The following is a 13,120-nucleotide window of genomic DNA, read 5'->3' as shown; positions in this document are numbered from 1 at the left end:
AGTGTGAAAAAGTTGATGCTCCTTGACTGCAGCATTCCAACAAGAGGCCCTTAAGGGGCCTGCATTACTTACCTTGTCGACCTTGTCAGTGATCATCAGAAAAAACTAGTAGCCATTAAGGAACTTATCTCTACTTTCCCTATTGGGATTCCTCCTTCCCCAGGGGGACCAGAATCACAAAATGTGTATTACATCCCCTAAGATGCTTCTGATAAGATTTGGTCAAAATCCATTGAGTTGCTCATGACTAGTAGCAATTTAAAGGATTAAACTTCATTTGCCCTAGGGCCCACCAGATTTATACAAAATTTGTTTCTCTTCCTCAAAGGAACCAAATTTGGTTAAAATCCATTCAGTTTTTTTTATGACTAGTTGCATTCATAAGGAGAAGTTGACACAGGTCAGACACTGAAACATATGGTATAAGCTAATAGCAGGATATTCAGACAATTTTTTTGTAAATGAGAAAGTACCCCACTTAATTATGTTGTGTTGATACTTTTTATAACCAGTATGATGTCCAGACTGGATGTATAACCAGTATGATCTTCAGACTAGATGTATAACCAGTATGACCTTCAGACTTGGTGTGTAACCTGTATGACCTTCAGACTGGATGTATAACCTGTATGACCTTCAGACTGGATGTATAACCAGTATGACCTTCAGACTGGATGTATAACCAGTATGATCTTCAGACTAGATGTATAACCTGTATGACCTTCAGACTGGATGTATAACCAGTATGACCTTCAGACTTGGTGTATAACCTGTATGACCTTCAGACTGGATGTATAACCAGTATGACCTTCAGACTGGATGTATAACCTGTATGACCTTCAGACTGGATGTATAACCAGTATGACCTTCAGACTGGATGTATAACCAGTATGACCTTCAGACTGGATGTATAACCTGTTTGACCTTCAGACTGGATGTATAACCTGTATGACCTTCAGACTGGATGTATAACCTGTATGACCTTCAGACTGGATGTATAACCAGTATGACCTTCAGACTTGGTGTATAACCTGTATGACCTTCAGACTGGATGTATAACCAGTATGACCTTCAGACTGGATGTATAACCAGTATGACCTTCAGACTGGATGTATAACCAGTATGACCTTCAGACTTGGTGTATAACCAGTATGACCTTCAGACTGGATGTATAACCAGTATGACCTTCAGACTGGATGTATAACCTGTATGACCTTCAGACTTGGTGTATAACCAGTATGACCTTCAGACTAGATGTATAACCTGTATGACCTTCAGACTGGATGTATAACCTGTATGACCTTCAGACTTGGTGTGTAACCAGTATGATCTCCAGACTGGATGTATAACCTGTATGACCTTCAGACTGGATGTATAACATGTATGACCTTCAGACTAGATGTATAACCAGTATGACCTTCCGACTTGGTGTGTAACCAGTATGACCTTCAGACTAGATGTATAACCAGTATGACCTTCAGACTAGATGTATAACCAGTATGACCTTCAGACTTGGTGTGTAACCTGTATGACCTTCAGACTTGGTGTGTAACCTGTATGATCTTCAGACTGGGTGATCTGTGTTAACATTTTTAGAAGTTGTTGTCAACAGTAATCAGTGATAGATGAACTGATGGACTAAACACATATTGCTTAATTTATAAAACCAATAACAAAGGAAATTAAATTAAAGTGATTTACCAATAGCAAATATCAGTGTCAAGTCCTCTTTGTTCTCATCAAATTCACGATCAAAGTCGATGTCAATACTGAATGGCTGACCTCGTCGAACAACTAGACTTTCGCCATTCTCAGTAAGGTCATACTCATCCGTATGATGAGCTCTCGTGTTGTCCTGGATGTTAAACCTGACGGCCTTCACAGTGATGAGCTTCCGCACCACCTCTTCCACCTCTGTAACAGAAATCCTACAGTCATGGGTGTGTACAGATATAATACACGATTTTTTTATGCTCTTTTTCAAAATGTGATGATTATTATGAGATATATTAAAAACTTGACTATACATAGAATGGTTAAGTCTAAATCAAGGAGCAACGAAATGCGTTTTAGATGAGATAACTTTTTATATTCAATATATAAACTAAATCCAAACATTTTTACTGGGGACTTTTTGTTAAAATTCATATATGCGATTCATACTGTTGGTACAAAGCCGACAAACGTAGGTAAACTATAACAAGAGGGCCATGGCCCTTAACGGTCGTCTGACAATTCAACCATTATAGAGGATCATGCAAGAGGACAAGTTTCCATGTGATATGAACCTTCGACGAGTTTATACGAAGTTAATAAACAAGGGAAATAAATTCAGTAAGATTCTATTTATCATATAATTTGAGGAATAATGCTATAGATATATTTTTAAAATTTCTCAAAGATGTTTGACGGAAAACACACTTCACTAAAGGAACTCTAGTGTGACATGATAAGTCATTTACATGTATCTATGAAGTCACAATTGTGTTTCCACAGTGACTTGCATGTTTATGAAAGGCAACGAAAGTAATCTGTATTTCATAAAAAAATATATTTCCATCTCTTTGACATGTTTCAAGGAAATTGGTAGAAATCAATTTGATTATTGAGGAATATATCATTTGAAAGTAGTTTTTGTTGAGGTGAAAATGTGTGTTTCAAGGGCCATGATTCTGTGCCTGGAGGTGTCGTCAAACAGGGGGTGAGACCACAGCCTCATTTATATCAAATATGATCGCCCTCCCTCTATAATGATGCAAACCAATCATGGTAGTAATCAAATCTCGGGTTAAGGAGGAGTAGAGTTTTTAAAGAAAAATTTCAGCAAAGTTCCCTACCCAACTGGCCCCAGGGGTCACACCAGTCTCATTTATATAGAATGTGATTGGCCTCCCCCATTGATGTAATCCACACAAGGATTAGGAAGGAGTAGGGTTTTAAAGCAAAAATTCACCAAAGTTCCCCTTTTTTTGACCTGGTTACACCAGCCTCATTTATATACTAGCAGGAATAAGAAATACAAGTTCTGTTTTTCTAATATAACTTTTAGAAATGTTGTCAAATTTCACGCTGAGCTAACTCCGTGCACAGCGAAAATGTTTTCAGTTAAAATTCAGTTGACCATTTAATGCATGACCCCCCCCGCTTGATGCTGCTTGCTTTCAGCAGATTTTTTTTAAAGAAAGTGTGCATCAGGGGTACTCTTGCACCATATGTGCTGATAAATCCTTACAAATTGAACATTAGAACAGTACAGATCAGTTACACAACATTTCTTTTTGAAGCGATTGCAAAGTGAAATTCTGGTTTGAGTCAAGTCAATAGAAGTAGGGTCATTACTCTGATAATGCAGGGGCATTCGCAATGTCATGTAACCCAGCAATATGGTGTACATGAGAAAACAATATCCCGTTTAGTTGAGCATCTCAGAGTCACAGGGAGATTGGGTGACCGTCCTAGGAGTGTATGTCCGTCGAGATGGAGGCATATACGTCTCTCGCAGCTCTGTAACCGATTCCAGATGGCGACGGACACGACAAGTTAAGTTGTCGGTACTCACGGTCGGCCAGTGTGTACAAGAACAGTTAGAAATTGGTTGCGAAAGTTTTATTCAAACCCATGACGTCCCTATGTTGGTCTGCCATTTACGCCAATGTCAAATGCAGTGGCTGCTTGCAACATGCACCTAATCGGTTTTGTTTGGCCCATTGGAGACATGTGTTGTTCACTGACGAGTCTTGCTTTACGCTTACAGGACAGATGGTTGTGGTGACAGAAAGCGACAGGTTCGGGGGAGGGTCTGTTATGGTATGAGCAGGAATATCTCAGATACAGCAGCTATCGGGATCAGGTCTTGATACAAGACGTTCTTCCTCTTATCCATCAATGTAACCTTACGTTGCAGCAGCACAACGCCAGGCCCCATGTTGCTAGGGTTTGTCATGACTTTCTGGCTCAAAACAACGTTCCAGTTCTTGATTTGCCACAATACAGTCCAGATATGTCCAAAATTGAGCATTTGTGGGACGTGATAGACAGGAGGGTTAGGAAGCACGTCAACGACCCATATAACGTCGCTCAACTCGCGCAGGCCCTTATTCAGGAGTGGAATAATATTCCTCACTGAGCAAAAACACCTTGACGGGGTCAATGTTAAGGAGAGTAAGAGCAGTGACTGATGCCAGGGGTGGTATACACACGCTACTGACTTGAATCAGGAAACGGCGTAGAGTACCCCTGTTTTAAAGGTATTTACACAAACACTGTTTGTGATAGGACAACAAAAATCATCAAAATGTTTTAAGTAATGATGGATAGAGCACAATAGTTACACAGGTCTTTTGTCTGAAATACATCAGCTCAAACACCTGAGAGGCTGAGTATCGAACTAGGGAAACACTTCATCAGACCTATTTATAGTTACCATCATCAGAGGAATCCCCATCATCACATTCTGGGTCCACTGGTTTGTCATCTTTGTCACTGTACACAAGCATACGCCATGTCTTCAACCTTTCATCAAAAAAGTTTGGAATACGTTTACGTCTGGCATTGCCCGGCCTTTTCCTCCTGTTGTTTGAACGTTCACAGTACCTACCTGTGCGTTTTAATGACTGTAAAGAAAGAAATACCCAGGTAAATCCTTTTTTCATTTGTTAATACCTCCCTAGATTGTGTGTCCTGAAATGATTTAAAGGCATCAGAATTGAACCGCAATCATGACACACCAGATTTGAAATTGTAATTATTAAAGTACCTTGGAAACATATTATTTAGTAATAAATTAAAAACATGAAATTAAGCAGTAACCCTTGGTACTCACAAAAAAAGCCATGATAGACACGATCCAGGTCAGTATACAGTATACAAGTCTGTCCTAGCTAACAACATGGAATGCTATATACCATCATATGAATGTCATATAGGGCAACTACACAGTCTTCCCTTGTTATATTGACACATTTCGTCCATGCCAGTTATAACTGTATAACAATAGTATCAAATTATTGAAATTTCAACCATGAGATGGTATAATTAAGAGATGGCATTACCAACGTTTACCAGATAATCTGGCCGTAATAACGTTATACGATTTACAGTATACATGTACATAATGTAGATTCATTAGTCAATTATTCTATAGGCTATATATTTTTTTATATATTAATTCACAAATTTCTGAAAATAGTCATTGATCTACTTTTATTGCATGCAACTGTTATTATCTGTCAAACTTCAATTCATGCGAAAGTATTCGGCTGTGGCTTTTCTACCTAGACTGGTGAAACCAAACTTTTATACCATACACAATAGGAACACAACATGAGTACAAATCAGTCCTACTTTTATTCCAAACTAAACCATAAATGTCGGTGGATGTGACATAATAAAAACATCCGAATATTGATCTACCTCAGCGATAGAAAATCATCCAAGCATGAAGCTAAAAATCACATGAACAGTTAGCAAGTGAAAAAAGGAAATGTCCTATGCCTATAAATAGAACAAAAAAGAGTTCCCTGATAACCAAAAACAGAACAAAATGGCGATATTGTCGAGGGAAATATAGCGATTTAGGACGTTTGTACAAACATGGCCAGTGGCAGTATGCGAGGGTGGCGAACTTAACGAGGGAATTATATATGAGGAAAATCCGTTGTAGAGCTTTAGGTGGCGGTATGGGAGGGTGCAGATTCGAGTTGTGGACTGAATATAGACTACTTGTCATTATACTCTGACAACAGTGAATTAGATGGGAACCTAGGGAGACTCCACAGACAGATGTAACTAGCCTTAGACAAGGAGAACGAGAACCTAGGGAGACTCCACAGACAGATGTAACTAGCCTTAGACAAGGAGAATGTGAACCGAGGGAGACTTTACAGACAGATGTAACTAGCCTTAGACAAGGAGAACGAGAACCTAGGGAGACTCCACAGACAGATGTAACTAGCCTGAGACAAGGAGAACGAGAACCTAGGGAGACTTTACAGACAGATGTAACTAGCCTTAGACAAGGAGAACGAGAACCTAGGGAGACTCCACAGACAGATGTAACTAGCCTTAGACAAGGAGAACGAGAACCTAGGGAGACTTCACAGACAGATGTAACTAGCTTGAGACAAGGAGAACGAGAACCTAGGGAGACTCCACAGACAGATGTAACAAGCCTTAAACAAGGAGAACGAGAACCTAGGGAGACTTTACAGACAGATGTAACTAGTCTTAGACAAGGAGAACGAGAACCTAGGGAGACTCCACAGACAGATGTAACTAGTCTTAGACAAGGAGAATGAGAACCTAGGGAGACTTCACAGACAGATGTAACTAGCCTTAGACAAGGAGAACGAGAACCTAGGGAGACTTCACAGACAGATGTAACTAGCCTTAGACAAGGAGAATGAGAACCGAGGGAGACTTCACAGACAGATGTAACTAGCCTTAGACAAGGAGAACGAGAACCTAGGGAGACTCCACAGACAGATGTAACTAGCCTTAGACAAGGAGAACGAGAACCTAGGGAGACTTCACAGACAGATGTAACTAGTCTTAGACAAGGAGAACGAGAACCTAGGGAGACTCCACAGACAGATGTAACTAGCCTTAGACAAGGAGAATGAGAACCTAGGGAGACTCCACAGACAGATGTAACTAGCCTTAGACAAGGAGAACGAGAACCTAGGGAGACTCCACAGACAGATGTAACTAGCCTTAGACAAGGAGAATGTGAACCGAGGGAGACTTTACAGACAGATGTAACTAGCCTTAGACAAGGAGAACGAGAACCTAGGGAGACTCCACAGACAGATGTAACTAGCCTGAGACAAGGAGAACGAGAACCTAGGGAGACTTTACAGACAGATGTAACTAGCCTTAGACAAGGAGAACGAGAACCTAGGGAGACTCCACAGACAGATGTAACTAGCCTTAGACAAGGAGAACGAGAACCTAGCGAGACTTCACAGACAGATGTAACTAGCCTGAGACAAGGAGAACGAGAACCGAGGGAGACTTCACAGACAGATGTAACAAGCCTTAGACAAGGAGAACGAGAACCGAGGGAGACTTCACAGACAGATGTAACAAGCCTGAGACAAGGAGAACGAGAACCTAGGGAGGCTTTACAGACAGATGTAACTAGTCTTAGACAAGGAGAACGAGAACCTAGGGAGACTCCACAGACAGATGTAACTAGTCTTAGACAAGGAGAATGAGAACCTAGGGAGACTTCACAGACAGATGTAACTAGCCTTAGACAAGGAGAACGAGAACCTAGGGAGACTTCACAGACATGTAACTAGCCTTAGACAAGGAGAATGAGAACCGAGGGAGACTTCACAGACAGATGTAACTAGCCTTAGACAAGGAGAACGAGGACCGAGGGAGACTTCACAGACAGATGTAACTAGCCTTAGACAAGGAGAACGAGAACCTAGGGAGACTTCACAGACAGATGTAACTAGCCTTAGACAAGGAGAATGAGAACCTAGGGAGACTTCACAGACAGATGTAACTAGTCTTAGACAAGGAGAATGAAAACCTAGGGAGACTCCACAGACAGATGTAACTAGTCTTAGACAAGGAGAACGAGAACCTAGGGAGACTCCACAGACAGATGTAACTAGCCTTAGACAAGGAGAACGAGAACCTAGGGAGACTTCACAGACAGATGTAACAAGCCTTAGACAAGGAACGAGAACCGAGAACCTCAAATGGTAACTAGGCCTTAGACAAGGAGAACGAGAACCGAGGGAGACTTCACAGACAGATGTAACTAGCCTTAGACAAGGAGAACGAGAACCTAGGGAGACTTCACAGACAGATGTAACTAGCCTTAGACAAGGAGAACGAGAACCTAGGGAGACTTCACAGACAGATGTAACTAGAACTTAGACAAGGAGAATGAGAACCTAGGGAGACTCCACAGACAGATGTAACTAGTCTTAGACAAGGAGAACGAGAACCTAGGGAGACTCCACAGACAGATGTAACTAGCCTTAGACAAGGAGAACGAGAACCTAGGGAGACTTCACAGACAGATGTAACTAGCCTTAGACAAGGAGAACGAGAACCTAGGGAGACTTTACAGACAGATGTAACTAGCCTTAGACAAGGAGAACGAGAACCTAGGGAGACTTCACAGACAGATGTAACTAGCCTGAGACAAGGAGAACGAGAACCTAGGGAGACTTCACAGACAGATGTAACTAGCCTTAGACAAGGAGAACGAGAACCTAGGGAGACTTCACAGACAGATGTAACTAGCCTGAGACAAGGAGAACGAGAACCGAGGGAGACTTCACAGACAGATGTAACAAGCCTTAGACAAGGAGAACGAGAACCTAGGGAGACTCCACAGACAGATGTAACTAGCCTTAGACAAGGAGAACGAGAACCTAGGGAGACTTCACAGACAGATGTAACTAGCCAGAATGGGCCTTTTGGTTATAGCTGAAATAAAAAAAAAAACTTCCTGTTATCAAAACAACCAACAGGATAAGTATCTCAATGTCAAATTAGTTTTGGTTATAGCTGAAATAAAAAAAAAAACTTCCTGTTATCAAAACAACCAACAGGATAAGTATCTCAATGGTCAATTTGAGTGCAATCAAACAATGTTTTATCTCAAACTGCTGAAAAGATCAAAATGATATCATTGACTCGAACACAAACAGGTATATCCGTACACCCTCTCACACTCACTGGTTGTGGTTTGTTCTGCTGTACTACAGGTTGGGGAGGTTCTTTCTTCTCCTCAATGGGAGCCATTTTCTTCTTTGGCTCCTCATTACTCCAAGTATCTGTATTAGGATCATAGTGGCTCATTCTAATATGTTCTCTCAAGTCTTACAGCTAATAGCAAAGAAATCTCACAACTTCTGATGGAATGTAGTCGTCAAATATTTTCCAACTCCCAGCACAGATAAGTGAATTAAGAATCTACCACAAGAAAATAGTCAATGACTTCTGGAAACAATTTTCAGAAATGATGCTCAAAACCTTCAATACAAAATCAAGTCAGCATAATGACTAGACGGAAATCCAATGTACATGATATCTTGGATTGACCATCAAAGGAAGTACAGGTTGTATACACAATCTGGTGCTTACAGCAGTTAGTTTTTCTTCATTTTCGTGTGGTTTATTTCCTCAAGTAAGGAGGCATCCTTTGTCGTATTTAACAAAATATTTAATGTTCTAAGAAAAAATTAACAATAATTATCAGACAATCAGAGTATTAAATAAAGACATATATCAGAGTATGTAAATAAAGTCGGGTATGGTAACAGAGTTAAGTTGGAGAAATCCATCCATATCCAGCAATATTGTTGACCACTTGTTAATTTCCTGACAGGAAGTGGTGTATTGGTGGACAACCTGGAGTACTAGCTGTCTGACATACAAGGTTTATAAGGTTACATTCTAATTCTACATCCAAAAGTTTAGTCACACAAAGCGATCAGTAAGATCTGTTAAACAAAATAATCAATGGTATTGAAAAGAGTGTAGATGATTCTAATTAGCAATCAATACAACATGTACCTTAAGTTACCAAACAAATTACACTTGTCAAGTTATAATCAAAGTCTGTTCAATGGAATGAACATTCAGACAGATAAGGTACAACTGCCCTCCACCTGATTCCACCATCTATTTCACCCAACTCCACTCCATCCTACTCCACCATCACTTCTACTCCACCCAACTCCACTCCATCCCACTACATGTACTACTCCATCCCACTACATGTACTACTCCACCCAACTCCACTCCATCCCACTACATGTACTACTCCACCCCCACTACATGTACTACTCCACCCAACTCCACTCCATCCCACTACATGTACTACTCCACCCTCACTTCTACTCCACCCAACTCCACTCCATCCCACTACATGTACTACTCCACCATCACTTCTACTCCACCCAACTCCACTCCATCCCACTACATGTACTACTCCATCCCACTACATGTACTACTCCACCCAACTCCACTCCATCCCACTACATGTACTACTCCACCCTCACTTCTACTCCACCCAACTCCACTCCATCCCACTACATGTACTACTCCACCCTCACTTCTACTCCACCCAACTCCACTCCATCCCACTACATGTACTACTCCACCCTCACTTCTACTCCACCCAACTCCACTCCATCCCACTACATGTACTACTCCACCCCACTACATGTACTACTCCACCCAACTCCACTCCATCCCACTACATGTACTACTCCACCCAACTCCACTCCATCCCACTACATGTACTACTCCACCCTCACTTCTACTCCACCCAACTACCACTCCATCCCATTTCCACTCAACCCAATTAAAAATCCACTCTACTCCACTTCCACTCCAACCTCTCCTCCATTACCACCTCTCCACTCCACTTTCACTTCAACTCCACTCCCCTACTATTCCACCGAACTTCTACTCGACCCCTATACTTCCACTCCATCCAACTAAAAATCCACTCTACTCCACTACCACTCCACCCCACTTCCAATTCCACTCAAACCCCACATCTACTCCACCCAACTACCACTCCATCCCACTATCACTTCACTCTACTCACCACCCCACCCCAAATTCCAATCCATTCCTTTTCCACCCTAACATCCCTTTCAATTCCCTCTGCCCATACCTTTCTAATTTCCAATAAAAGTTCAGCAATGTAGTCACTGTTGTTATAGGATACAGACCCACAAGTCAGTACACTGTTGTTATAGGACCCACAAGTCAGTACACTGTTGTTATAGGACCTACAAGTCAGTACACTGTTGTTATAGGATACAGACCTACAAGTCAGTACACTGTTGTTATAGGACCCACAAGTCAGTACACTGTTGTTATAGGACCCACAAGTCAGTACACTGTTGTTATAGGATACAGACCTACAAGTCAGTACACTGTTGTTATAGGATACAGACCTACAAGTCAGTACACTGTTGTTATAGGACCTACAAGTCAGTACACTGTTGTTATAGGATACAGACCTACAAGTCAGTACACTGTTGTTATAGGATACAGACCTACAAGTCAGTACACTGTTGTTATAGGATACAGACCTACAAGTCAGTACACTGTTGTTATAGGATACAGACCTACAAGTCAGTACACTGTTGTTATAGGATTCAGACCCACAAGTCAGTACACCGTTGTTATAGGATACAGACCTACAAGTCAGTACACTGTTGTTATAGGATACAGACCTACAAGTCAGTGCACTGTTGTTATAGGATACAGACCTACAAGTCAGTACACTGTTGTTATAGGATACAGACCTACAAGTCAGTACACTGTTGTTATAGGACCTACAAGTCAGTACACTGTTGTTATAGGACCCACAAGTCAGTACACTGTTGTTATAGGATACAGACCTACAAGTCAGTACACTGTTGTTATAGGATACAGACCTACAAGTCAGTACACTGTTGTTATAGGATACAGACCTACAAAGTCATACACTGTTGGTTATAGATACGACCACAAGTCAGTACACTGGGTGTTATAGACCTACAAGTCAGTCCTGTTGTTAGAGGACCCACAAGTCAGTATCATCGTTGTTATACGATACAGACCTACAGTCAGTACAACTGTTGTTATAGAAACCGACCTACAAGTCAGTACCTGTTGTATAGGATACAGACCCTCCAGTCAGTACACTGTTGTTATAGATATACAGACCTACAATCAGTAACACTGTTGTTATAAGGATACAGACCTACAAGTCAGTACACTGTTGTTATAGGATCCAGACCTACAATTTCATTACACTGTTGTTTTGGATACAGACCTACAAGTCAGTACACTGTTGTTATAGGACCCAAATCAGTACACTGTTGTTATGGGAACCTACAATTCGTGAGACTACAAGTCAGTATAATGTTGTTATAAGATACAGACCCACAAGTCAGTACACTGTTGTTATAGGATACAGACCTACAAGTCAGTACACTGTTGTTATAGGATACAGACCTACAAGTCAGTACACTGTTGTTATAGGACCCACAAGTCAGTACACTGTTGTTATAGGACCTACAAGTCAGTACACTGTTGTTATAGGACCTACAAGTCAGTACACTGTTGTTATAGGATACAGACCTACAAGTCAGTACACTGTTGTTATAGGATACAGACCTACAAGTCAGTACACTGTTGTTATAGGATACAGACCTACAAGTCAGTACACTGTTGTTATAGGACCCACAAGTCAGTACACTGTTGTTATAGGATACAGACCTACAATTCAGTACACTGTTGTTATAGGATACAGACCTACAAGTCAGTACACTGTTGTTATAGGACCTACAAGTCAGTACACTGTTGTTATAGGACCCACAAGTCAGTACACTGTTGTTATAGGATACATTCCTACAAGTCAGTACACTGTTGTTATAGGATACAGACCTACAAGTCAGTACACTGTTGTTATAGGACCTACAAGTCAGTACACTGTTGTTATAGGATACAGACCTACAAGTCAGTACACTGTTGTTATAGGACCCACAAGTCAGTACACTGTTGTTATAGGAAACAGACCTACAAGTCAGTACACTGTTGTTATAGGATACAGACCCACAAGTCAGTACACTGTTGTTATAGGATACAGACCTACAAGTCAGTACACTGTTGTTATAGGACCTACAAGTCAGTACACTGTTGTTATAGGATACAGACCTACAAGTCAGTACACTGTTGTTATAGGACCTACAAGTCAGTACACTGTTGTTATAGGACCCACAAGTCAGTACACTGTTGTTATAGGACCCACAAGTCAGTACACTGTTGTTATAGGATACAGACCTACAAGTCAGTACACTGTTGTTATAGGATACAGACCTACAAGTCAGTACACTGTTGTTATAGGATACAGACCCACAAGTCAGTACACTGTTGTTATAGGACCCACAAGTCAGTACACTGTTGTTATAGGATACAGACCTACAAGTCAGTACACTGTTGTTATAGGATACAGACCTACAAGTCAGTATACTGTTGTTATAGGATACAGACCTACAAGTCAGTACACTGTTGTTATAGGACCTACAAGTCAGTACACTGTTGTTATAGGATACAGACCTACAAGTCAGTACACTGTTGTTATAGG

General features: G+C 41.0%; 1 protein-coding gene across 3 annotated transcripts in view; it reads right to left on the bottom strand.

The window, feature by feature from the left end:
* The window catches only part of LOC117337355 (hemocyte protein-glutamine gamma-glutamyltransferase-like), a 54,244-nt gene that overhangs the window by 35,989 nt on the left and 5,135 nt on the right, over positions 1–13,120 (bottom strand). For all 3 annotated transcript variants that reach the window (XM_033898314.1, XM_033898312.1, XM_033898313.1), the window contains 2 exons: positions 4,424–4,613; positions 1,702–1,914 (listed from right to left, as the gene is read on the bottom strand). In XM_033898314.1, coding sequence (XP_033754205.1) covers positions 1,702–1,914; positions 4,424–4,613 — 403 coding nt within the window. The remainder of the gene's footprint in view (positions 1–1,701; positions 1,915–4,423; positions 4,614–13,120) is intronic.

The sequence above is a fragment of the Pecten maximus genome, chromosome 11 (genome assembly GCF_902652985.1).
Source record: "Pecten maximus chromosome 11, xPecMax1.1, whole genome shotgun sequence".
In the NCBI taxonomy this organism is placed as follows: domain Eukaryota; kingdom Metazoa; phylum Mollusca; class Bivalvia; order Pectinida; family Pectinidae; genus Pecten; species Pecten maximus.
The sequence above is the reverse complement of the archived record's forward strand: the minus strand, read 5'-3'. Positions and strand labels throughout refer to the sequence as shown.